Here is a 27,910-nt window from a genome sequence, read left to right on the forward strand (position 1 = left end):
TATATGATTGAACTCTGTGAATTCAAAAGCACTACACAGCATTAAGGGTTAAGATTAGAAGCAAGTCCAAGTAATATTAGTATCTTAATGGCTACAAAGCAGGGTAAATTTTCTCAGTAATGTTCTTTGATTCCAGTTTTCCATAAAACTCTATAAAGTTATTTATACTTTGAATTTTAAAATATGGCCCACGAATGCTTAGTTCTTTTCTCAAATTTTGTCTTTGCGCAGAAGAAGTCCTTCATGCCTGATGCGACCTAACTTCCGTATCTTAAAGATGAGGAAACAATCAGAAATATCAAGTGACTTGATTCTCTAAAAAGGAAGCAACTTGGATAGAGGATTTTCCTAATCTTCATGGATTTTTAGAAGATCCTTCTCCACTGGGTTTTCACTACCTGAACCAAACAGCGCCTTATCTACAGTACCCACATGGACACTTAGACATGTTCCCAGGACATCTCTGAAGGGGGGAAAAAAATCCATTCTCTAATGTGGTGATAGATGTAGAGAGTGACATGAAAGTCCATTTTCCAACCAGGGATATTTCTGCAGAAGGTGAAGCAATCCATAAGCAAGTTCATTTCCCCTTCTGTTACTTGGCCATACTTTGAAAAGAAACCTGAGATACAAATGGCTGAGTCAGACTGCCCCAAAATATTTAGCCTCCTTCTTCCTAAATTCTCTCTCCCACTCCTCAATTAAAACTGGCTTGACCTGTACTCACATAGGTGCACATCTTCCAGCAGTTGCTTAATCTCACAAGTGTAGCAACTTCCTTTCCTGTTTAAAATACCAGAATATTTACCCCCTCCAAGGAAAAGTGGTATTTTGTTTCTCCCCTCCCCAGTTCTGCTACCTTCTAGAAAAGAGGCTCAAAGCACCACTAGAGACTGATCTAGTGATCTTTTGTTCTCTGTCACAAACTGATTGATACAAGATAGGAGTTGAAACAATGAGTGGTAAAAAGAGGTTAAAAAGATTTTCAGACAGTGGCTTGCTGGTGTTTTTTTTTTTCTTGTATGAGGTTCATTTTCATGCTAGTTTTTTAAATCTTGTAAAATTTCAGTAACTTCCGAGATATCTGTTCCACCAATATATTCATCCAGACTATAGATTTTTCCAGATTTGGGAATCACAACCTCATATTTCCATTTGTTTGTCACATTGGACTCATGCTTTACCAGTTGATGCCACTCCCTAGTACATGATACCACTGCCCTCCCAATTATTCACGTACAAAGATTTCAACCTTAAATAAAAAGGTTCTCTTCAATTACTTCAACTTTGGGATTCAGATACTTGTAAAGCTAGAGGATAAGCAGCTGTAGAACTGGATTTGTAAGTTTAAGATATAGTGGAAGCCATCATACTCATGTCCCTTCCTCAATCCGCAAAACACTATGACTGGCACACTTTTAGTGACTTTTACAAACTTTAATCTACTTGATCCATGTTCTCAACAAATTTTATAGTTTTTCAAATGTTGGTTTCCAGTATGGGGAAAACAATCAGACTGGGGATTTTTAAAAACTGAATAATGTCCTGTAATTAACTCTTGTCTCGTAAAGGCATGTAAGAATCATGGAAAGACTGACGCAGTATATAACCTCTCTTTTTTATCTTTCAAAATGTTACAAATAACTTCACTGCATTTTGGACTGCAGAAGTCAAATCTAAGATTACAATCTTCCTTAAATACCCCTTGTTGATTTTATTACTATGTGCAAAGCATTAAAACAGGAGCTGGATAGAGAAAACACATAGGAGTAGGGTTGCCAGACAAAATATAAGATGCTCAGTTAAATTTGAATTGCAGATAAATAAATTTTTACTGTAAGTATTTCTCAAATATTGCATATACTAAAACATCATTTGTTGTTTATCTAAAATTCAAATTTAACTGGATATCCCGTAATTTCATTTGCTACATCTAGCAACTCTTTGTAAAAGATCCTTATCTTTGGCAAGCTTACTATTTAACAGGGAAATTAATGATCATAATATAAGGCATATATGATAAATGCAGTAATATAATCAGAGGAGAAGATCTCTACTGATTACCACAGAAGAGTACCTGGAAGAGATGGCAACTGCAGTTCCTAAAAGATGACTTTTTTTTTCAGTAATATTTTTAATGGTCTTCAGGATGTATGGATCATTACAGAAATAAGGAGGGCAGAGGAGTTTCCTCCTGAGCAAAGAGGACTAAATTCTGATTGGCAGATAGGTGGTTTCGTGTGATATTTTTGGAGTTCAAGTGTCCTGAGTTAAATCTCAAATTCATTGCTCACTAGCTGTGTAACCGTGGATAAATTAATCTCTATTATAAAATGAGGCTATTAATACCTGCTTTATTAGGCTGAGGATCAGAGATAATATATGCACAAAGCACTTGGAACACAGGCGGCACTCCCTAAATGGTAATACCCACTATCAGAATGTCACATGGCAAAGAGGGTACTTGTCACAAATATTCAAATGTTAATGTTATGCAGTAATAGTAATATTGGTAATTTTATTTCCATGATCTATTTACACTGTACAAACACTGCTGAAAAGCACCCTACAAGTTCACAGTACAATATATTTACTTTAAAAATATACTCCTTTATAAAAGGTTCATAGAACATTGGCATGTCAACATGGGATGAAACTCAAAGCATGTCACCAATTCTGTGGTAGCAAGAATGCTTCCAAGTGTTGTCAATTTCACAATCACAAGTCACCATTTGAGTTTTAAATACATATGTTTTAAATAAAAACTGAATTCTACAGTGGAAGGTTCCTGCACCAATACTCATTAGCTAATTGACATATACTTTCATGGAGATGTTGTTTCATAATAATTTACAATATCAATTTAACCTGCCAAAAAAAATCATTTCAACAAAGTTTCACAGTCCAAAAATTCTTGTCATTTGTTTTCTATTTTTTCTTCTTTGTTGGTTCTCCCGGTTCTATTTTGCGCTTTTTAGAAGTATGCTCTTCTTTTTCATCATCTTTAAATAGGAAAGGAAGAGTTTCAATCAGTAATTTAAAAAAAATGTTAAGCATTAAAATTTCATTGACTCTATACCAAAATCATTATCCTCAACTAATGTTTCTTTCAAAGTTTTCCAATAAAAAACACAAAAATAACTTACAGAACTCTGATTTTAAATTGCAAGTAAAAATAAGGAATTTTTTGAACTGTAGTGTTATACAAAATCTACAGCGATCCTTTAGTGCTATATTAAGGTAGCTTAAAATGAGAAAATCAAAATTTGTTCTGATAAAGCTATTCTCAAATATTCTACAGTATATACATGGTGGATATTTAAATATATAATCTACACGTTAAGAATGTAACACATTGTTTTGTTTTTTTTTTACAAAAAAAGATGTCAATTTAACCATGACATTATGTAAGTGTCTATCAGCTAGTCTTTCTTTCCCCTCCAATCTGCTTTCCCTCCCCGACAAACACCTGCCCCCATCTCATGCCCCCACCCCCAGCCCCACACATGCATTTTGAAGTTAAAAAGGCTCTCACAAGTAGATGTTTCACTGAAACTGTATTTTCAATTTTGTCCTATGTAGGTAGTTCTACTTTCTCCCCCATTCCTAGGATGGTCAGAATATTCCAATGGCAAGAGAAAAACAGACTTCTTCCCCCACTTCATATTATGGAGAATTTGGGGGGGAGGGGAGAAGAACCTCAAATTAAAACCATGTCCTTTATACTTTTCTAAAATATTATTAGTACCTGTATTCACAGAAAATTTCCAATTAATAAATAAAAATACTGTAAAACCTGAAACAGTGGGCCCTTTTATTCAATTAAAACAATCCAACTACATGTTTCAACAAAACACAGGGTAGCACAGAGCAGCTGCTAATTCCCATCTCTCTGAACAAACGCATGGCATTATTTTAAGAACTCCATGTAGATGGAATAAATAACATGTAGAAGATGTTATGATTTATAAAATACAAATTTATTTTAAGCACATTACTGAATTCATTGTACTTTATTTTCTCAATCAACAGATAATCAAAGTTCAATAACTACCATGTGGTGGCCTATAAAATATTTTGATGTTGAAAGGGGACTTCATATTAAAAAATTGGGGAAGCCATTGATATCAGAACATAAACTTTTTTTTCTCATTTCAACTTCCCTTTTATTAACAGTCAAAAAAACAAACAATGCCAATTTTATTGTTATTACTTAACACTTCACATTACAAAAGGACTTTACAGTCATTTTTTACATGTTATTTCTCGATATTCTTCTGATAGAGACTGGGGAGCTCTGTCCTATTCTTTTTTTTATCGGATTATAATTGACACACAATATTAGTTTCAGGTGTATAAACATAGTGATTTGGTATTTTTATATATTATGGAATGATCACCACAATAAGTCTAGTTACCATCTGTCCCCATACAGAGTTATCACAATCTTATTTACTATATTCCCTATGCTGTATATTACATCCCTGTGCCTTACTTATTGTATAGCTGGAAGTTTGTACCTCTTAAACCCCCTCACCTACTTCACCGGTCCCCCAACTCCTTCCCCTCTGGCAACCACCAGTTTGTTCTATGTTATCAATGAGTCTATTTCTGTTTTGTTTTGTTTGTTCATATGTTTTGTTTTTCAGATCACAAACTCATTATGGGAAAAATAAACTTAAAACCTTAATTAAGCCTTCAATTCCCTTCTGCTAACTACCATACTCAGAATATATCCTTTGTTGATGTGGACAATAATTAGTATCAACAGCAGGTAATGCATCTTCAAACACAGCATGGTGATGTTATTCATATATTTCATAGAGCACTACAGATTTATGTAGCTAGTATGATAAAATACAATTCAGATCAACGAATCATCCCAGGAATTTACAAAGCAAAGTTTTAAACATTAGTTTATCATGTATACAAAAAAATACTTGTTCTACAAACCAAATGATGAGGCACACAGTTTAAACAAGCCAAGGCCTTTGTTTTTTAATTGGTGCTTAATTATCATTATGCTTGACTTTTGAGATTATTTTCTTTTTTTTTTTTTATAAATTTATTTATTTATTTATTTATTTTTGGCTGTGTTGGGTCTTCGTTTCTGTGCGAGGGCTTTCTCTAGTTGCTGCGAGCGGGGGCCACTCTTCATCGCGGTGCGTGGGCCTCTCACTGGCACGGCCTCTCTTGTTGCGGAGCACAGGCTCCAGACGCGCAAGCTCAGTAGTTGTGGCACACGGGCTTAGCTGCTCCGCGGTATGTGGGATCTTCCCAGACCAGGGCTCGAACCCGTGTCCCCTGCATTGGCAGGCAGATTCTCAACCACTGCGCCACCAGGGAAGCCCTTGAGATTATTTTCAGTAGTAATATAAAAATTGAAATTACTTTCTAACTCTACTAGAAAATGCACTGTTAACATATATTAAAAAGACCATTCTGAGACACTTCTGCTTTTAATCTGTCACTTATTACATTTACTGAATAACAACAAAAACACAAACTACTGAGGTTGGAAAAATAACTTCCTACCAGTCACTGAGCAGAAGAGCTAATGCCATCTAGTGATATAACAAGGCATTGTCTTAAAAAAAACCAAAAAGATCTTGAAATGTCCGATCATCAACTTTACTGAGCTTCGTACTCTGTGCCATATACTACAGATGCACTTGTAAGGAAACAATTTTTCTATTATGGAATTCATGTCACTTGAGGTAAACAAGCTTAAACTATTAATAGAAACTAAGGTTCTAAATTCTTAAAAAATAAAGCATTAGCTACTTTAGTTAGATCTTCAGGATTAATTACATGTTAATTAAGCTACAATAAATATCTAAGCCTTAATCATCTACATTTTACAAACACTAAACAAGTGTTGATAAGTAGTAAGGATTTATGATGAGTTTTGAATTTTTCCCAGGTTCTTTTATCTGGAAGGAGTTAACTGGCAAAAAAGGCCAAAGGGCAGAAAATGAGAAGGAAAAATAAAAACAAAGTAATTTGATAATCTAAAAATGAGATTATTTAAGAGTGTGGAGCTTCTGTGACTTCCCTGGTGGTGCAGTGGTTAAGAATCCACTTGCCAATGCAGGGGACACGGGTTCGAGCCCTGGTCCGGGAAGATTCCACATGCCGCGGAGCAACTAAGCCTATGCGCCACAACCACTGAGCCTGCACTCTAGAGCCCGCGAGCCACAACTACTGAAGCCCGTGCGCCTAGAGCCTGTGCTCTGCAACCAGAGAAGCCACCGCAATGAGAAGCTCGCTTGCAGCAACTGGAGAAAGCCTGCGCACAGCAACGAAGACCCAGTGCAGCCAAAAATAAACAAACTAATTAATTAAAAAAAAAAAGAGAGGGACTTCCCTGGTGGCGCGGTGGTTAGGAATCTGCCTGCCAAGGCAGGGGACACGGGTTCGAGCCCTGGTCCGGGAAGATCCCACATGCCGTGGAGCAACCAAGCCCATGCGCCACAACTACTGAACCTGCGTGCCACAACTACTGAAGCCCGCACGCCTAGAGCCTGTGCTCCACAACAAGAGAAGCCTGCGCACCGCAACGAAGGGAAGCCCCAGCTCGCCGCAACTAGAGAAAGTTCGCGCGCAGCAATAAAGACCCAATACAGCCAGAAATAAATAAATAAATTTAAAAGATATATCCACCTGGAAAAAACAGAGAGCAGATTGCTCCATCTCCTATCGAAAAGAAAAAAAACGAATGTGGAGCTTCTAATACAAGATATTTTATGAATTAAAAAAAAAAGAGGCAAAAAAAGATGTTGGGAAATCGATCTGTGAACATAGTACGGGAGTTTGAAATGGCAAAAATCACTTCTAAGAAGGAAGGTATTCATTACAAAAAGAAGACAGTTACATTCAACAACCAACATTAAAGTCAAAATTGAAGATTTCAGTATTATCTTTTAATCTTATGATCCAGCTTTAAGCTGGCTGAGCACTGGGGTCCTTTTGTTTTTTGATATTGCCAACATCCACTTTCTAATGGAGGACCATCATATGATCAAAAGGTCAGAAATTACCTATGGGAATAGCAGCATTCTCTCCTGCATATTTCCTGCTATCTGAACTTAAAAGGCAAGCTGGAAAAAAAGATAATTCTTTCTACTTCCTTGTCCTGGTATATAAACCTTGCCTTTTCCACATAGGTACAAAGATAGGAGAGCACCAGCCTATGACACCCTAGATTGAATATCAACTCTAGTGGCCTTATTGCCATTCTTCCCACAGGACAGCTACTCCTCAAGCACTCTCGCTTGCAAAACATCAAGAGACTAAACCCCAGTTTAATATGGCATCATTTCCATTTAAAGATCTGAATTTGAATTCCTATTCTGCCTCTTCCTAGCTGTGTGAATTTGGGCAATTCTTTAATCTGAGATTGTCTTCTTGTCTACAAAACAGTAATAATGAATCATGTACCACTTCTGTACTAGGTTGCTAAGAGTAACAAATTAGAAAACTTGTGTGAAGGTACTATTTTAGAGCTCGGCATTTTCTAGTTTTGTGATCTTGGACAAGTCACATAAGCTCTCATTTTGACATTTCCCTATCTGGTTTCACAAGGTGTTGTAAGGATTAAATGTAATTTATGCAAAAGTGTTTTTTATTAATTATATAAAGATACTATAAAATATGAAGTATTTTTAATGTCCACTTCATTTGGCATGTCCAAAAAGATGCCATTTACTGAAGAGGTACCTTCACTAGTGACTTCTAGTTCACACTGGGAAGTCAGGGAAAGAAATGGGAAAGCCAGGTAGAATCAAAACTGGAGAGTAATATCCTTTATAGCAAAAAAAGGATACACTTCAGAATGTGTATTGCATTTAATTGTCACATCTCTTTAGTGTTCTGTAGTCAAAAATGTTTCCTCAGTCTTTGTTTGACTTTCATGACCTTGATACTTTTGAAGATTCAGCTAGTTATTTCGTGGAATATCCCTCAATTTGGGTGTGTCTGTGTTCGGCAGGAACATCACCAACGTGATGCTGTGTTCAAGTGACACTCAGTTTTGATTTGTCCTGTTATTTATGATGTTCACTTTAATCGCTTGATTAAAATGGTGTCTGCCAGGCTTCTCCACAATGAAGTAACTCCAAAATGAAGTTACTATTTTTTTCCCATTTGGAATTAACAAGCATTAATTTTGTGAAGAGATACTTTAGATCTGAATTAATATCCTATTCCTTAAAAAAAACACAAACAAAAAAACAAAAATTGGAGTAAGAACTCCTACCAGTTTGTTACCCTTTCTCTTGAAACAAACAAAATTCTCTGCAGTTGTAAAATGAGCTAAGTAAGTAGCAGTTGTATTATGGGAAGCTCAGAAATTTGTTTAACAAAACCAGCACACTCTTTCATAAAAATGGTAGTCAAAAATATTTAGCCCAATAATCCACTGAATACTCACAATATACTACAAACTGTATTACAAACATAAATAACCCCTGGACCCTGCTGTTTAAGGAACTCATCTTCATAAAGCAGACAGACTTATGAACAAAAAAATCACATAGAAGGTGGTAAGTGCACATACAGGGTACAGAGGAGCAAATAATTAACTAGAGGAAGGTAATATTTGAGATTTAGATATTACCAACTCTCTTTTTCTTAGAGTTGTATTTTAAAGGATGAATGAGTTTACCAGCCAAAGAGGGAGGGAAAATCATTCCCGACTAAGGTGGAACATATATTAAAAGGCATGGAACCATAAAATAGCATGGTCTATTCAGTTTTGAATTTTAAGATCTTAAAGTTCTACAAGGGGGCCATCTGAAATGAGGGTGGAGAAAAAGGCAGGGCCTATCATAGAGGGCTCACTCTGCAGCTGGTGAAGGGTTTTAAGCAAGTGAGGCAAGGGGGTGGGTGGGTAAAAGTACGGAAGCAGAGATTACTGTGATTACTTACAGTCTAAGCCAGAGATGGAATTATGATATTATGAACTAAGGCAAGACAACTAAGTCATTATCTTATTACTATTTTTAATTACTATGTAGTAATACTCAGTTAAATTCATTTTGTGACACTAATTTTGGCTCTAAAGCACAATTGCTTTAATATAAAATGAAGCCATCAGCACTTCACAACCGCAGTCACAACAAAGAGTTCATGAAATAACTCACGCTGCTTTAATAATAAGGCATCATAAATCACATATAGTACTGGTTGAGACATCAAAGATTTCACTTTAAATCCTGAATATCTTATGACCCTTCTTAAAAACACTGCAAAAGGGAGGGTGGGAGGGAGGGAGACGCAAGAGGGAAGAGATATGGAGATATATGTATATGTATAGCTGATTGACTTTGTTATACAACAGAAGCTAACACAGCATTGTAAAACAATTATACTCCAATAAAGATGTTAAACACACACACACACACACACACACACACACACACAGCAAAAGACATCCAAAGACCATCACAATCAGTTTGCTGACTAGATTTAAGTTTCATTCATAAAACATCTCGTTCTCTTAAAACTCATCACAGGGACCAAAAGGCATTGCCACTGGAGTCTGACTTTCCTTACCTGATTCCACTGTCTCCTCCCCTTCTGGGAGAAGCCTAGCTTTCTTAGCATTCTGTGGGGCATCATCACCATTGTCCTCATATATGTTAGACCATTTTATTGCCATATCCAGCTCTGGAGGGGGAGGTTTCTTCTCAGTAGAGTAGGTCTCCGGAGGTGGTACATAGTTTGACTTCCATATTTTGAATTCCTTCGGAGGCTGTTAAGCAAACACATTAAGAAACACTGTGACGAACCGAGGTTCCTATAATCGGTATGGGCACATGCACCTCCCTGCCGTTCGCTTATTGTTCAGGCTGACTTTTTTTTTTTTTTTTAAGGTTTAAAGACATATTTTTCCATCAAAATCACAACACTGTTAAGTGAAAAGCCAAAGGGTTCCCTATACGAATAAAGCTATTAACTTTTAGTTACCAAAGAAGAATCCAGTCTCAGAGATACTACGCCAAGGCTGACCCCTTCAGGAGGCTGCAGCAGACACTGTCTTGGAGGCAGCACCGCAGGCACTTCGGCATCAAAGGGAAGGGGTCTCGGGGAGAAGCTGCAGCAGGGGGGCGGGGGAGTCACCACCGTTAGTCCTCTCCGCGCGGGGTCAGGGCACCGAGCGCGGAGGTTTGGGTCTCCTCACAAGGGGGCGGGGCTGCGGATCCGGTCTGACACCCACCAGGCTGGGGGAGGGGGCCCGGGCTCCCCAGGGTTGGATGTGGGAGAGGGCGGTGCGGCATCCCGCAGGGGGTGACTGCGTGTGGGGGGCGGAGAGCTGGTCCCCAGGAGGGGGCTCAGGAGGAAGGGGGCGGAGGCCGGGGCCTAGATCGGGAAACGGGGTCGGGGACCTCACCTCCTCTGGCGCCTTGACGACGTGCCTCTCCCAGTCTATCTGTTTGTTGAGCGGATTGTAGAGAAAGGCCGGGCGAGTCACGCTCCGGAACAGCTCGTCGGGTCCAGGCAGCCGCTTCTCCGCCTTGTTCCCACAGCCGCCCGCCGACTTCGCCTGATCCGGGGCCTTACGACTTGTCTCCTCCGGCTCGCTGTTATCCTCCTCGTCCGAGGAGCCTGAGCTGCTGCTCCCGTAAGCCGCGAAATAGCTCAGGGGATCCTTCTCTTCCGCTGCCATGACGGCTGCGCGCGTCTACCGATGGCTCCGCCGGAAACCGGAAGCCGTGCCACGGCCCGCCCCGCAGTTGGCCCCGCCCCAAGCCTCGCTGATGGGCCCGGAGTCTGCACCCCCTGGCGGCTGCGCCGTGATCTTGCGGCCGGACTGAAGGACTGCGGCTGGAGGCGGGGCCCCGCACGTCCTCAATCAATCAGAGGTTTCTAATGCTCTTTTCTGAGGACCCCTGAGAAGAGACAGATCCTCAGGCAGTGGTCCAACCAAACTTTCAGATTCAGTAAGAATTTATTAAAGGCACGGAAAAGCTAAACATTTTGTCTTTTCACCGCCATCTTAAAGCCCTTGCCCAGAGAGACCAGGATTTCTTCCTGATCCAGCCGCATCTCTTCCTCGAAATAAAATTACTCTCAATGTGCTTCCCCTCAGTCGTCATGGAAGACCTCTATGGGTAAGTGGACTTACCAGGTCCCAAAGTGAATCCTCTCCTGCTTGACCTCATTCCAGCACACTCTGAGCAACCTCCTTTGATGGAACGTCTCTTGTATTGCATCACACCACTTTGGGTGTCCTCCAAACTCTCTGGATTCTTATTGTCAGCCTCCTTCCATACCTGCTTTGCTCTGTACGGCCCTTAAACGCTGGTGTTTCCCAACATATTATACCAGCTTTCAGCAACACTTACTAACAATCTGTAGAGGGTGTTACAAAGTTGCAAGTCAGACCATCCCTTTCCAGGGCATTAACTACCTTAATGCTTGTGACTCCCAAATCCGGGTCTCCAACTCCAGTCTCTCAAGTTCTGGATCAAACCTCCATTTGGCTCTTAAACTTTATGTATGGGCATTGTGCTGGGGTCTCAAACACCCACTTAAAGATCAGTAACTTGTCTTTACGTATAACTTGCTTCTGCATTTGTGTTCCCTCTCTTAGTACAATAAATGACATAACCACGTGCCTAGCCACCAAGGGAAACTAGAAATCTTTGACTCCTCCTCGTGAACTCAGAGGGAATTATACCCAAGTGAAAGCAGTAAAGTTGGTATCAGTGTAAAGGTTCACAGGATGCCTGTTCATTTACACGATACACTCACCTCCAGGAGGCAGAGAAGATGTCTATCTTATTCACTCTTTCCCAGTCCCATAGCACAATGTCTGTGAGCTCCTTCAGGGGAGGAGTTGGAGTGTGCTTTGTTCATTTTTATATTCCTAGTACCTAGCTCAGTGCCTGTCACTGAGTAGATGATCAATAAGTATTGTGGATTATAATTTATGAGGGTGTAGATCTGTTTCTCAAAATTTTCCACCCAGGTACCTACATTGACAAAGGAAAATGATGGTCCCAAAGTGCAAAGTTTGGGAGCCTCCAAAACCATCCTCAGGCTTGGTAATTTGCTAGAAGCACTCACAGAACTCTCTGAAAGCTGTTTTACTCGTGATTATGGTTTATTGTAGCTAAAGGATACAGATTAAAATCAGCCAAGGGAAGAGGTGCAGGGTGCAGAGTGCTGGAGCTTTCCACATGCAGGGCTTCCGGCTGTCTTCTCCCAGTGGAGGTGTAGACAGTACTAACTTCTGCGGCAAAGACATGTGACAACATGCATGGAGCCATCTGGGGAGGCTCACCCTAAACTTAGCATCCACAGTCTTTATTGGGGATTGGTCATGTGGACATAGCCTCCAGCCCCTCCAGAGGTCAAGCTGATACAGTATGGCCCAACGCCCCTTGAGCATAACAGTTTTTTAGAATATAGTATAATACCCTGAAAATGTATGCAAATGTTATATACTAGTTCCTAATACAGCTCTTTTATTTCAATATACAAAAAGGAAAGAAGAAAATCCAAACTTCTCACAATGGTCTGTAAATGCTTCCGTATCTGATCCTCGCTATCTGTGAAACCTCATCTCAATCCAGGCTCCTGAGTTCCCTAGTCATCCCTCATACTTACGTTCCAGCCATACAGGCCTGTGTGGTCCTCACTAGCTCATTCTTGCCTCAGGACTTTTGCACTCGATGTTACTTTTGCCTAAACTTCCTACCAGAACTTTACACAGCTGGCTCCTTCCTTCTTATGGTTTAGGTCTCAGCTCAAATGTTGCCTGCTTTGAGAGGAGTTCCCTCATAATGCTATAAACACTTTGGTCCAAGTTACTGTTTAGCTCATACATGCCCTATTTTGTATCCACAGCAACTAGAATTATCAGGGTTTCCTTGTTTATTTTCTAACTGTCTCCCCCAACTAGAATGTGAGTTCTCTATGAAAACATAGACATTGTCTGTTTTGTTTATCACTGTATCGCCAGCACCTAAAATGATAGGTAATCAATAAATATTGAATTATGAGTGAAAAAATACACAATCTCCACCCTTACCTTTCTGCCGTCTAGGAAATGTTAATAAGAGAGCATGGAGTTGTAGGAAGAACACTGATCTTGGAGTCAAACTGCCCTAGATTTTAATTCTAAAGAGCTGTGCCACATACTTTGAGCCATATACTTTATCCTGAGATTGTTTCTCATCTGTTAAAAAAAAGTAACAATAAAACCTTCCTTGCAGAGTTGTTATTAGTATAAAAAACAAGATCACACATGTGGAAACACCAACCACTGTATTTGGCACCCAGTAAGACTGTGGTTTCCAAACATTGTTGCACGTTGGAACCACCTAGAAATTTTTACTCACTTCTGATGACTGGCTTCCACAGCCTGGCATCCGGATCTTTAAAAGCTCTCCAGGTGATTCTGAAATAGGCAGCAAAGTTTGGGAACCACCACAGTAAAGGGCAACTGTCTGATAATTAAATAGAGTGGCAAAATCAGAGTAAGGCCTTTAGGAGCAGCACTCAAGTTGCCCACATATTGTTTGTGCTTAAATTTAGCTCTTCTTTCAGAAAGCCCTCAAAAGATTACATTTAACAACAAAGATCGAATCGCTGCTTGGTTAGCTATTTTTTTTCCCTCCAAAATCAACAATGTACTTATTTATGCAGTGATACAAGATAAGGACAGAGCCTGAAACTTCCTGCTCCCTTTCACGCTGCTTAGGTAAAAGGACAGTAGCCACAAGACTTAACTTCAACTTTATACTGTACACAAAATTACTTTGTAATGGATCATAGAGCTAATTGTGAAATGAAAACAACTAAGTTTCCAGAAGAAAACATCGGGGATTATCATCACAGCACTGGGATAGGCAAAGATTTTTTTAAACAGGAGACAAAAATCACTAACCACAAAAGAACTAATCATTAAACTAAATTAAATTTTAGAAAATGTTTATCAAGGGACTTCCCTGGTAGTCCAGTGGTTAAGACTCCACACTTCCAGTGCTTCCACTGCAGGGGGCACGGGTTCTATCCCTGGTCAAGGAAGTAAGATCCCACATGCCAAGTGGTATGGCCGAAAAAGAAAAAAATGTTTATCAAAACAAACCAAAAACCTCCCAAATAAAATTTAAAAATTCGAAACAACAAAAAAAATTGAAAGCAAAAAAACTGCCATTATCCTGGTAAGTTCCAAATTTGCCAGTGTTTGCCCTTGCGCTAGGAATGACATGCTGACCAAAGATGGAATTAGCTCTTGAAAAAGTGAGCATGAAAAGACATGCAGGAAATGTAAATGCATATTGCTAAGTGAAAGAAGCCAGTCTGAAAAAGCTACATATTGTATGATTCCAACCATTCAGTATATGACATTCTGGAAAAGACAGAGCAATAGAGAGAATAAACAGATCAGTGGTTGCCAGGGCTGGATGGGAAGGGGTGGGGCGGTGGGGGGGGGAAGAGGAAGGGATGAATAAGTGGAACACAGGGGATTTTTAGGGAAGTGAAACTATTCTGTGTGATAATATAATGGTGGATGCATGTCACTATGCATTTGTTAAAACATGTAGAACTGTATAACACAAAGAATGAATCCTAATGTAAACTATTAACTTTAGTTAATAATAATGTATCAAGACTGGTTCATCAATTCTAATAAATGTACTAATGTGAGATGTTAATGTAGGAAACAGGGGGTATATGGGAACTCTGTACTTTCTGCTCAAGTTTTCTGTAAACCTAGAACTGCTCTAAAAAAGTCTCAATGTTTTTAAAAGCAATTTAAAAAAGTGAGCTCGAAGGTGTTATTTTTATATTGTGATAATTTTCACTGCTGCATTAATCAACCCAATAACCAATTGCACTATATCATGTCACACTGTCATTCAAATTTATACATTTTTGGCAACAGCTGGTTTTCAGTGTTTAAAGGAAAAATAAACTGATTTCATAGGATTCAGAAAACCAAAAGCCTAAGTTTGTTAAAACCTTAATTTTAGGGCTTCCCTGGTGGTGCAGTGGTTAAGAATCTGCCTGCCAAGGCAGGGGACACGGGTTTGAGCCCTGGGCTGGGAAGATCCCACATGCCGCGGAGCAATGAAGCCCGTGCGCCACAACTACTGAGCCTGCGCTCTAGAGCCCGCGAGCCACAACTACTGAGCCCACGCACCACAACTACTGAAGCCCACGCGCCTAGAGCCCGTGCTCCGCAACAAGAGAAGCCACCGCATGAGAAGCCCGCGCACTGCAACGAAGAGTAGCCCCCGCTCGCCGCAACCAGAGGAAAGCCCGCGTGCAGCAACAAAGACCCAACACAGCCAAAATTAAAATAAATTTAAAAAAAAACAAACCTTAATTTTATTGTCTACATAGTTAGTCAACAGTCTGAAAGAAAACTATAAATATAGGTGCTACACCGTATCTAAATTATGATCTTTGATTCCAAATAAATCCTATTTAAATTTTTAAAAAAGTAACTGCATATCAAATTTTATTTTAATGAAATGAAAAGCTTGCTTCTGCTTTTGAAAAAGGTTTCTTTAAGTATTATGCCACTATTTTTTTTTTTTAATTGCCACTATTTTGTTATGCTACCCTGGAGGTGAAACATATTTCTCCATAATCATTAGAAAATGTTTATACTACAAAAATCACCCAGTCTTTAAAATTTTTTTAAAGTCAATATGCCAATCTTCTTCATGATTGATAATTTCATCAGTCCATCCAGAAGTGCAACTCCATCTCACAACTTGAATTAATGTTTCCTATTAAAATTGGTACATATAAAAAAAGTTTTAGGTATTTATTTCCTATTGAAAAATTTGAAACTTCCAAAACACAGCACTACAACTTAACATTTATTCTTAATAGCATATTTCCATCTCTGCTTTTTGCAAGTAGTGGAAATATATATGAGACAGATATCTAGAAATAGATATAGTTTAATGAAAACAATGAAAGATTTATAAATTTGTAAAATTAGTCAAACTTTGTCATAGAACAAAAAGACATATCTAGCTAATGGCCCGCTTGTTCCAAATAGTACTAAAAACAGAATTGTCACATATACACACACAAAAACCATTTTGTCCTAATTATTTCAACTGTACAGTGGTCCTCATTAAAAGGGAACAAAAAGTACAGAAAAAGTATTTTTAAAATCTCATTAAATTATATGTAATAACTGAAGTTTATGCCAAGATTTTTCTTTAGGAATGAAAATGATAAAGCAAAGAGTGTGAAAATCTTAAGAAAGTAGTATTAATTAGTAAGATTAATAAGAAATGTATTTTGGCAAATTGACACCGTAGGTGGCTCAAACTCCATTAGATAGATATTCCTCTGAATCAGAAGGGGACTTTCTAAGTGCCTGTAAGCCCAATTGAGTGGGAAAAAGATTCTTTTCTGTACGCTGGCAGTTTTCCCAGCAGTGATTGGCTTTATTACCAAATACGAACAGCTTAATTCTGAAAATGTACTGTTGAATGGTTGGAAAGGACTATTAGACTGTGAAATTTATTAGCACAAATGCACAGAGAAGAAACACTGTTCCCAGCCTAAGACTCTATTCTCAAATAGAGAAATGTTCTCTATTAAAATTAGTCTTAAAACATAAAACAAAAGTGAAAACACTAAATTACCTCAAAAATGAAGAGAAAATACTGGAGTACATGATCAACACGACTTTAGCTATCTACAAGTATGCTTCTTTTATTCTAAAAAATTCTATTTACAAAGTATGTTTACGTTGCATTTTAAGACATGTATCAAATGTTAATAAGTCATTACAGCAATTTTATAAGATTCATATCCTTTCAAATATTTTTTGTCATCATTAAAAAAATTAAAAGGCAGTAAACTGTCATTGCCGCAAAAGAGCACGTGATCTTAAGGGAAGAAACATCTCACTAGAGTTTCCACAAGTTCCTTCTTCTTCTAACTGCAGCTCTGGTGGCAAAGGAGGAGCCCCAGGGTCCCCAGGTCTAGGAAGCGTAGTTGAAGAGAAGGTGGGGTTTTCAGTTCTGCCTACTTCTAGGACAGGCAAATTCAGAGAAGAATCAGTAGAAAAAAAGGGGGCTGTGCTGGATTCTCCTTCTGGATGGTATATGACGGTGGATGCTCTCAGTTTTTCAGAGAAATTACTGTCATCTGAATTTGATCTGGAGAGGTTGTTTGTGGCTCCATCTGGAAAAGGCTCACAGCTGCTACATTTCAGTCCTACAATAAAATTATTCAGATGTAAATGAAAAGTAACTAGAAAACTGAGTCCACACCCATCTTTGAACTTTTTAAAGATTACACAAATTTAAATAGCAGTTTATAAATTGTCATAATCCATTTCACATTTTATCTGCTTTTCCTGACAATCATGAACCATACTATTATTTACATTTTCTAGATATAGAAATAATCTCAAGGAAGCTAAATGACATGCTACAATTCACATTTAATTTGTGTACTTATACTTAACCATTGAAGGACCTGGAAAAAATTAAGTAGTCCCTAAAATTATTCATAAAATAAGAAATAGCTTTCACAACTAAAAAATATTCTTTAGCACTCCAGCACAAAAAAAAAAAAAAAAAAAAATTTACCCCAATTTTGAACTGGGTATATGCTAAAATTCTATGAGTTAATTACTTCCAATTCTTGAATCATGGGGTGTTACAAGTGGAAGGGATTCTACAGGTCATTCGGGATAGCCTCTCACTATTAGAGACGAGAAGACAGAGGCCTGGAACAGTCAAGTCATGCCCAACATTCCAGGACTACTTCATGCAAGGGGGACGGCTAGAACCCAGGTCTCCTCTTAAATAGAGAATGTCCTGGTTCTCAACCTAACAGTTTACTTAAATGACAGAGGTTGTTCTGAACAAAGAATTCTATCATATCCAAAGGGTATAGCCAACAATTAGCCTCAGCGTGGAAAGAATAAACACAAACACAGTTTATCTTTCTGTTAGGCTTAGCAAATATTCAACCCAATGGTCTACAGGCACAGAACTTCCTGAGTTGACAGATTTTAGGTAAAACCTGCAGAGTCTGTAAAGTACATTTGTACGTCAATTTTTTCCACTAGTTTTTCAACTTCACAATACAGTCAGCATTTCTGTCCCATGGAAGAGAAACTATTTTCTTAAATATGGCTCAAGGGGAAACTTCATCTGTGTTCCAGCATGGATTTATAGACTTAGTTCCTTAAGGGAAAAGCCCTAAATTACTAATTTCTGTTTCCCTTGCCTAGAACAGCTGGAATAGAGCTGTATCGCATGCACATTTATCTTAAGTGCTCTGTAGAGAGAGACAGAGAAAGATGGGGGTTTGGAGGGAGAGGGGGATTTAAATCGTGCAAACAATTCTACACAGCATTCCAATTTAGTGAGTGTGTGCTCTGGGGTGAGGGTGAAATGGAAGAGGTAAATCTGCTACTCCCTTAATCTCAGTTTTATGCCTCTCTCATTTTGCAACACTGAGTGTGATTCTAGTGTTTAAAGTTACATATAACTTATACAAGATGATTCTTATCAACATAAGCCACTACTTCATCGTGTGATCAACTGGTGGGAGAAAAACTATCAGAGTTTATCAAAGGTAAAATACTTTACCTACACACTGTTCTTTATGCGTGATATGCATTTTCAGGGGTTACTTCTGAACAGATTAATCTTGCATTCCGCTGACTTTAGAAACAAACTCCTGTGTATACTGGGATTTCATTGTAGTTGTTTTCTATAAATGTGTGTTAAACAAATATAAATACAGAACACTGAGTGATATTTCACTTTTGCAATGTAATGACATCAAATAAGGTAAAAAAATGCAAACTGAATGTAATTCTGAAGGTTGAACTTTTTGAATAAAAGCAAAATGATCACTTCTAGGTTTTTGTTTTGTTTTGCATTCTACTTATAAAAGCATTGTTACATTTAAATAAACTTTGGGATAACGAAGATATCTTACCTTTCAGATGTTCTAGTTTTATATTTCTAAGTTTTAGCACTTCATCTGTAATCTTCTGTATCAGGAAGTTCTGTGTTTTTTCTCGCCGAATAGATTCAACCAGGGTATCTAGTCCTTTGGGGTTTTCTTGTAAGTAGTCTAACAATTTTCCAGCCCTTTTTCTACTTGATGTTCGGCAAGAAATTTCTTCAGTGTCTTCTCTACTGAGTATTTTTTTTGCACGTAGATGATCAAAATGTCTCTCAGCTATGATTTTTTCACACAGGTATACACGCAAATTTTCTAAAGCCTAAAAGATATAAAAAATGCCTCAATGTATTTTTTTTTTAAACACCTAAGGAAATCACAAAGGTGACTGATTAGTTAGGAATCTGACTGGTGAGAGAAAACATCCTGAAGTCAGGAGGCTCAGCCCTACTAAAGGCATGCTATTAAAATGAAGGTCCGGTTAGACAGAAGTAGGTCCCTGACTAGATATTCCTCACTGCTTCTGAACTGCTCTGATCTCATCTTCACATCTATAAACCAAGACCAAACTGTTGTGAGGAGGGGGCCAGTCTAATCTAGGGGGCTTGGGTCTGTGGAAATAGGGAGGTCTGCTGAGGGCCTTCAGAGGTACAGTTGAGAACAGAGGTTACTGTACATTTTAGTTTCCATTTAGCAAGGAATCCAGGATTAGTCAGGACCAGAGAGGATAACTCACAGTTTATAACTTTCTCATGTTATTAATTTTCCATCTTTCTAGAGTGAAACCACACACACACACACACACACACACACACAAAAGAGAGAGAGAGAGAAAAAGAAAGAACCTAAACCAAAAGGGACCATACTGGGTCTATCTTTGGAGTCAGTTGGCAAGACTATAGTCTAACTCAGCCTTGGTAGAAGGAAGGTAAAAAGGTATGGGGGGAAAGAAACCTAAAGGAATAGTGGATATTGGAAAAAATTAAAGAAATAAAAGAAATCACATAAACAGGCCTAGACCTGAGAAGTGCCTAACGAGGCTTAATTAGTCAAAAATCAATGTGGGGCTTCCCTGGTGGCGCAGTGGTTGAGAGTCTGCCTGCCAATGCAGGGGACACGGGTTCGAGCCCTGGTCTGGGAAGATACCACATGCCGCGGAGCAACTAGGCCCGTGAGCCACAATTACTGAGCCTGCGCGTCTGGAGCCTGTGCTCCGCAACAAGAGAGGCCGTGACAGTGAGAGGCCTGCGCACCGCGATGAAGAGTGGCCCCCACTTGCCGCAACTAGAGAAAGCCCTCGCACAGAAACGAAGACCCAACACAGCCATAAATAAATAAATAAATAAAAATTAAAAAAAAAATCAATGTGGGTCCTAATAAATGGTATTAACAATTTGATGTGAGTGACTGTATTATAGCTCCTCCATTTACTAAATATGCGATCTTGGGTAACTTAAATCCTCTGTGCCTCAGTTTCCTCATCTGAGTGTTATGAGAAATAAATTAACACACGTAAAGCACTTGAGAAAGTGCCTGGTACATAGTAAGTGATGAGTAAATGTTAGTGATGATGACGATGATGACTAACTTGATTCACATTGACAGTGATGAACTAAAGACAATGGAAAATCTTCAAAGTATATGAGAGTATATGGTGGCAGAAAAGTAGGTTGGGTGAAGGGTTCCTACAGTTCTCAGTCCACTGAATTCCCACGCGAAACATTTCACATATCTAAATGCCAAATATGCCAAGTGCTGAGCAGTGGGTATGCAAAGATGTACAAGACTTGAAACCTGCATGCAAAGGGCATGTGGTCTAGTTGAAGAATACATTATCAACTCAAGCTAAAAATTATGAGACAATGGAATATGACCTGGAAAAAAAGATATAGGTCAAGTACTGGGGAAGCAACCAACTCTGCCTCCAGGACCTGGGAAATTTACAGAGACTACACCTGGGCTAGAGGCATGAAAGGTAGGCAATGAGGGAAATTACATTTCCCTATAGTCAAAACCTCATCAAAGGTTTATAAATAAGAGGCAATAAGAAAACTTTTACAGAGGGTTGGGGGAAAGCAAAAATTGGGGTCAAAGGAGAGCAATTAGAAGACTGCTGCAAGATCTTACATATGATAAGCTGAGTGCATGAATTTAAGCTGTGGGGATGAGGAGAGAGAAAAATAGATTTAAAAGATGAACTCCTTGGAAAACCTCATTTGTTGTCATTTCTACCATACGTTGATGATTCCTAAATTTTCCTATGTGATCAAGACTTTCTCCACCTAGAGATCCCAATGGTACTTAAAATTCAACATGTCCAAAACCAAATTTGTTATCTTCCCCTATCGTTTTCCTCTGACATTCTCAACTCACTTGCGAGTACCACCATCCATCCAACCATGCTATAAACCTACAACTCATCCTTGACTTTTCCTCTCTTTCACTCACTTGGCACATTCGATCGATCACCCACCAAGTCCTGCCAATCTACCCCGATATTTATCTAAGCTGCCCCTTCACTCCATTCCTATGATTAGCATTGCCCTAGTTCGGGTCCCTATGTATCTTGCATCGACTATTAACAAGACACCTAGCTGTACTTCTTCCTTCTCTCCCCACCCCGCTCAAATTCTTCCTTCACACATCAATCAGACCTTCCAATTTTTCAAGAAAAAATGGAAATCTGGAGTGTTACATGAATTCTACCAATATTGAAATGTTGTTAGTTAATTTTTAAAAAATTTAAAACACTGTGTTCCACCTCGACTTAAAGGATGAAGTTTCTCAACCATAGCAGAATAGCAGAGAAGTGAAGAGCATGGCTCTGGACTCAGACCAACCTCAGTTCAAATCTTGAATCTGCCACATACTCCTGTGAGAGCTGGGGCAAGTTACTTAACTTCTCTAAGCCTCAGGTCCCTTATTGGTAAAACAATAATAAATACCTAGCAGGACCTGTAGGAGGACTAAATGGAACAGTGCATATGAAGGCTTGACACAGTAGGTATTCAATAAATAACAGCTACTTGACAATGGCAGGCAGGTGCTTCATAGTATGGATCCTGCCTACCTCTCCAGCTTACTCTATGTTCTGGAACTTTATGTTCTTCCTAAAACTGTTTTCCACTACATTTCTTTAAGTCGTTACCTTTGCCTTGTTTTCTTTTCCCATATCCCTATTCATCCTTTAAAATTCTGGACAGTGGTCATCTCCTTCAGGTAACTTTACTTAAACTCCCCCAAATGAGTACTCCTCTCCAGCCTTTACAGCACCCAGTGTATACACTTCACTTTTCTATACAACAGGACTCCACTTATATCTCCCAACTCACTCCCAGACATTTTCACTCTGTCCCACTACTCTTCTCAAAGTCACCAAGGGTCTCCTTATCACTAAATCTGATACTTTTCAGTCTTCATCTCACTTCTCAGCAGTGTGAACACAGTTGACCATTCCTTTCCTGAAATACTCTTTTCTTGTCTTATATGAATACCACACTCTCCTGGCTTTCTTCTCATCTCTGCGGCCATAACTTCTTACTTTTTTTTTTTTACTTCTTTTTTTTACTTCTTACTTTTTAAAACTTTTCTATGGTCTCCCTTTCCCTTCTAGCTCTCAAGTTCCCCAGGTAAACTCACTTAATCCCACACTTTTATTTCTAGCTCAGATCTCTCTTTTGATCTTCAAACTTATAGGTCTAATTGCTGCTTTGACATTTCCACTTACTAATCTGATTTCACTCTCTTCCTCAACTCCCACATTCAAACCATCACCAAGTCCTATCATTACTATTTTAAAAATGCATCTGGAATTCTCCTGTTCCATCCATCTCCACTGCCTGTACCCTGATCCGAATCACCATCATCTCTCAACTATGTAAATTCCAAGGATCTCCTCACTAGTTTCCCTCTTCTCCCTTTTGCTCGCCCCAGTCCATACATTAGGCAGAGGGATTTTTAAAAATATAATTCTTCAATAGGTCTCCACTACACTTGGGAAAAAAATCCCACTTTACTACCATCTGTAAGACCCTTCATAATCTGGCACTAGCCCACCATCCTAACTTCACCTCTAGGCACTCTCTGCCTTTTTCCAATTTCCCCAAGATCTTGCCTGCTTTAGATCCTTTGCAAATTCTATTCTGCCTAGAATGCTCTTTCCCAGTTCTGTCATAGCCTTCAGGAATCAGTTTAAAAAATGTAACCTTCCCTGACCATCCTATCTCAAGTAGATTTCCCCTCTTATCTTGTTATTGGCTCAACATCTGTTTGTCTCCTTCATAGTACTTACCATAATTTGGAATTACACATTTATTTGTTTTCAACCTTAAGAACCCACATGTTAAAAGCAGGCAAGAACCAGGTACATTCTGTTCAACTCTGTATATCCTGCATTTAGCAGAGTGCTAAGTAGATAATGTTTTGGATGAATGTAAAATTCATTGCACTTATTTTGTGATTTGCAGTTGTCATTTTACATGTCTCCCCCACCCCACAAGAAGTTGAGCTCTTCTCAAACTAAGACTGTGTCTTAGTTTTTAATTTTTGAACTGTTAGAATCAATGGCAGTATCAGTCTCACAGTGTGTAGTCCATATTTATGAAACTGAACTAAATTCAACAAAAAAGAGGTAAACAACTAGATGGAGCACACAGGGAGAAGGAGTACAGTGAAGAAGTGGGAGCCTGAAAAAAAAAAACAAGAAGTGGGAGTTTCCATGTGGATAAGTGGTGGTACAGTCAGTCCTCTGTATCTGCAGGTTCTGCACCCTCGGATTCAACCAACAGTGGATGGAAAATATTTGGGAAAAAAAAAATTCCTAAAGTTCCAAAAAGCAAAACTTGAATTTGCTGTGTGGGTCAACTATTTATATAGCATTTACATTGTATTTACAACTATTTACACAGTATTTACATTGTACTAGGTATTATAAGTAATCTAGAGATGATTCAAAGTATATGGGCAGATGTGTGTAGGTTACATGCAAATACTACGCCATTTTATAAAAGGGACTTGAGCATCCATGAATTTTTGGTATCAGCAGTCAATCCCCATGGATTCATCACGACAGAGAATACAGCAGAAACAACAAGTGGCTTTGGGGGAAGGATGATAAAAAGTTCAATTTTAGACAAAGTGAGGAATCTGAAAGATATAAAAGTGGATTTCCAGTAGATATTTGGAAATAAGCACTTAGAGTTGAGAAAGAAGGAAGCCCAAATATGTGGATGATAATTTTAAAACTCCTAAGGTCATAAACCATTTTGAAAACATCATGAAAAAAATTTCTAAGAAAAAAATGTGCACATGTTTTTTTTCATAGATGTCCTGAAACGTGTCCATGATTCCCCAAGGTTATGGATTTCTTATATAGCTGTAAATTGAAATCATGGAGATGGATAATATCAATGAACTGATGGAAAAAAATAAAGGCCTAGAAGCCACCCTTCACATCTGTGTTTATGTACAGGCTTTACATCCTCCCACTTGTAACCTCTCACTACCTGTTTTATCAACTGTAAAATGGGAAAGACAATTATCTGCCTTAGAGGTTGTTGTACAGATTAAATGGGAACATTGTAAACTGTGTGACACAATATCTGGAATACAGCAGGCTTAGCTCTTGAAGTTCATGTTTTTACTGGCACAAATCTTGAAAAGCACAACACTCATTTATTCTTTATTAGTTATCAATGTCCCAGTCTTAACTAGAATGTAAAGCAGGGGCCTGTCATTTTTTATATCTTTCCAGGCCCAAGAACAGTACTTTCCATATAATAAGTGCTCCACAATTATCTGTTGAAGGAGGAAACTAAGGTACAAGTCCCAGTCATAACCAGTCTCCTTTTGCTAATGAGTCATACCAACTGTAATTATGAGTACAGTGTAATAAACCTTACAGGTGAGGGGAAAAGGAAGCACACAAACATTTAAAAAGCTGCTGTCCTGTCCAATTCACAAAGATGATTTTGTATAAGTACTGCAGTGTTAAGCCAGAACACAATTCATGTTCATGTTGTTTTGAATTTGAATTACTATAAAGTATTTTAATGGTACTCATATAAGTCTCACATGGCAAAACAAGTTAACTAAAAGCAAAGGAAAAGAGAAACAAGTCAGACCTCAACAAAGTCATTCTTTACGAATAAATACTAAGATTTCACTTCAGCATCCAAGCAGAAGAGCATAATTTAGCTGCTAAATATCTCCAACGTTTACCTGTAAATTAATTCTCCGCTTCATGTATTCATCCCCCGCCCCCCTCCGCGCCCCTTCAATTTAAATACGTGGGCGTTTGCTTACTAGGGGAATTCCGGGTTGTGCTTTCAACTGTCCAGCTTCCCCCAACCCCCTTTGCAAGTTTCACGTATTTGATCCACTGCTTGGGATGCTTTATCTGGTCCAGCTTTTGCTCCAGGTTGAGCCAGCAGCCAAGGCAGTCTGACTCAAGGATGAACTTGAGTCGTCGATCCCTAACAACGCAGCTCCAAAGCGCAGCTGGGGTGAAATCACCAGGGGATGGGTGAGGAGTGGGCAAGAAGCTGACTGTAAAGAAACGCTCCACTGAACAAGCTTTCAGAAACCCAAGCCCTGCTTTTATTCATTTAAAAGGTGGATTAACAGGTCAGCGGGCATCAGATCACTTCCACCAAGGTCCCTCGGATGCAGGGCTCGCCGTGGTCCTGCTGTGCCCGGACGTTTCGCTTCTCCGACCGCGGGCTCCTCCTCCGATTCCGACTCGGACTAGGACGCTGGGTTTCCTCGCCCGCAGGAATGCAGCCCCCCCCGGCCCCGCCCGGCCCCGGCCCTCGGCGGTGCCCGGGCAAGGTTGTGCTACTCACGTCCTTCTTCACTTCAGTCAGGTCCTCCTCGGTGAGGGACGGCGCAGTGGGCTCCATGGTGAAGGCGGGAGATGGCGCTTCTTCCGGGTGCGGGAGCTCGGGCTGCGCCGCCCCGCCCAGGCTGGGGGCTTCGGCCTCCGGATGAAAGGGCAGAAGGGGAGGCGGAGAGGGTCGGGAGGAAGAGGGTTACGCCTTCGAAAACAGATGGACTCCTGGGTCAAACTGTAGCGCTTCCGGCTCTGCCTTTGGGAGCCGAGGGCTCAGCCGACCTAAGCTTCCCGACGCGGAGCTCAGGTTCCCGCTCCTTCCCTCTCCAAGAGGCCCAGGCCCAGGCACCGCCCCTCGGTGAGGCCGGGCCTTCGGGAGAGCCCGCCCCATCTCTGTGGGAGCCAATCGGGGCCAGCCCATGGGCCAACCTTCTCCCCGCCCCCCGGCCGGAGCCTTTCAGGAGTGGCTCCGCCCACAGCCTCCAGGTCATTTGCATGTGGCCGCGGGTTGGCCTCACCGAAAGGAATCGTTTCCCTGGTTGGGGAGCGTCGCTGTTCTGCCTGCGGGCCGTCGCCGCCTGCGCAGACAGCTCACAGGCGGAGTCGAGTCTCTGCTTGTCTGTACTTTAGGGTTCCTCCTCTTTTCCCAGACCCTACCCAACGATTTCCTGTTGCTGTGTTTGCCCACTCAAGTTTTAAAATTATTTGGTCTCACACGGACACACGCACATACACACACAAGACGCATATACAGCCTATCAACAATATTAACGAAATTTCTGAAAGAGAAAAACCGCCTACAATCCCACTACTTTAACACCTAATTTAACGTCTGCATTTTTGGGGGGGGTCACTGTTTATTATAAACACATTTCCTTATTTATTCATCCGTGTAATGAAGCTATGTCTACCTCATGCCTCTCACAGGGCTGCTGTGAGAATTAAATGACATGATATACGTAAGGTTCTTAGAGGTACTGGGCACACAGTACACACCTTACATTACTAAAACATTTATTAAGTCCTTACTAATATGTTCTAGGCATCTTATTCTGTAACAGTTCTCCCATTTTATCGGGGGAGACTGATGAACAGACCACTCTTCTCAGAATGGTATTCTAGCTACTAACAGAGGTGTATACAAAGTAATGTGGGTGAAAAGCTCAAAACAGAGCCCTGGGCTCAAGATGGTTGTTTGGACACCATGCTAAATAAACTAGAAATAAAGTAGATGGTATTTGAAGCTAGAGTGTAGATAAAAATGACAAGAGGACCAAAAACGAACTTGGGAACCCCAAGGGTTCCCAAGGGTTTCTCTTCTTAAGGGAAGAGAAAGCAAAAGAACCAGAAAGGAACAACGTTGCCAAAGCCACACCAACGTGTTTTTGATCGCAACACGGGGGTTCTACTTTTAACATTAACATTACCTCACATGTCTTTTTCCATATTGATACACAGTATTTTTTCTGATTGCTTAACCTTCCATACTCTTGGTATAACCCAATTTACTTAACTATTTGTTCTTTAACTTCACAAATATTTATTGAATGTCAACTATGTGCCAGAGACTGTTCTAGGTGCTGGGGAAACAGCTGTGAACAAAACAGATAAAAATTCCTTTCCTCCTGGAGTTTAAATTCTAGTATATGTGTGTTTGGGGCAGGGCAGACAGACATTTGAAAAATGTTATGTAAATTATTTATTATGTTAGAAAATAATAAATACTAAGAGAAAATGTAAAACAGGGCAATAGAATGAGAGTGTTTGGAGTAGTAAAATTTTAAATAGGGTGGTTAATGAAGACCTCATTGAGAAAGGGAGATTTGAGTTACTACTTGAAGGAATTGAGGGAATGAGCCATATGGACATACGGAGAAAGAATATTAGAGGGAACAGCCAATGAAAAGGATCCAGTGTGACTGGGAAGGGGATGAGGTCCTTGTGTGCCACTGTAAAAGTGTACTTTGACTTTGCTCTGAGTCATATGGGCATACTCTGAGTCAGACGGGAAGCCACTGGAGGGTTCTGAACAGGGGAGTGACATGATCTGGTTTATGATTTGAAAAAGGAGCACTTTCACTGTTGCCTTGAGGGGCAGGAAGATGGAAGAGGGGAGACCACTTAGGGAGCTACCACCATCATCCAGGCCCCGGGAGGTGTTGGCTC

At 39.7% G+C, this 27,910-nt stretch overlaps 2 protein-coding genes across 2 annotated transcripts; both read right to left on the minus strand.

Moving 5' to 3' along the window:
• Positions 1-2,338: 2,338 nt before the first annotated feature.
• On the minus strand, positions 2,339-10,695 carry C1H1orf52 (chromosome 1 C1orf52 homolog). The gene is made up of 3 exons (XM_059925396.1): positions 10,394-10,695; positions 9,556-9,754; positions 2,339-3,002 (listed from the first exon to the last, which is right to left on the minus strand). The coding sequence occupies exons 1-3, from the start codon at positions 10,667-10,669 to the stop codon at positions 2,929-2,931; spliced, it is 549 nt and encodes a 182-aa protein (XP_059781379.1). The 5' UTR covers positions 10,670-10,695; the 3' UTR covers positions 2,339-2,928.
• A 5,187-nt stretch (positions 10,696-15,882) lies between these two features.
• Positions 15,883-26,074, minus strand: BCL10 (BCL10 immune signaling adaptor). The gene is made up of 3 exons (XM_059899829.1): positions 25,758-26,074; positions 18,949-19,237; positions 15,883-17,205 (listed from the first exon to the last, which is right to left on the minus strand). Exons 1-3 carry the CDS (start codon positions 25,812-25,814, stop codon positions 16,850-16,852), a joined length of 702 nt encoding a protein of 233 aa, XP_059755812.1. The 5' UTR covers positions 25,815-26,074; the 3' UTR covers positions 15,883-16,849.
• Between the last annotated feature and the right edge of the window lie 1,836 nt (positions 26,075-27,910).

This window comes from Balaenoptera ricei, chromosome 1 (assembly GCF_028023285.1).
Source record: "Balaenoptera ricei isolate mBalRic1 chromosome 1, mBalRic1.hap2, whole genome shotgun sequence".
In the NCBI taxonomy this organism is placed as follows: Eukaryota; Metazoa; Chordata; class Mammalia; order Artiodactyla; family Balaenopteridae; genus Balaenoptera; species Balaenoptera ricei.

Coding starts and splice junctions, on each gene's coding strand:
- C1H1orf52 (XM_059925396.1), bottom strand. CDS start 10,669: ATGGCAGCGGAAGAGAAGGATCCCCTGAGCTATTTCGCGGCTTACGGG. Junction 9,755..10,393: donor TCGTCAAGGCGCCAGAGGAG/GTGAGGTCCCCG, acceptor TTTGCTTAACAG/CCTCCGAAGGAATTCAAAAT. Junction 3,003..9,555: donor GGAGGAGACAGTGGAATCAG/GTAAGGAAAGTC, acceptor TCCTATTTAAAG/ATGATGAAAAAGAAGAGCAT.
- BCL10 (XM_059899829.1), bottom strand. CDS start 25,814: ATGGAGCCCACTGCGCCGTCCCTCACCGAGGAGGACCTGACTGAAGTG. Junction 19,238..25,757: donor TGACTGAAGTGAAGAAGGAC/GTGAGTAGCACA, acceptor TATATCTTTTAG/GCTTTAGAAAATTTGCGTGT. Junction 17,206..18,948: donor AAAACTAGAACATCTGAAAG/GTAAGATATCTT, acceptor ATTTTATTGTAG/GACTGAAATGTAGCAGCTGT.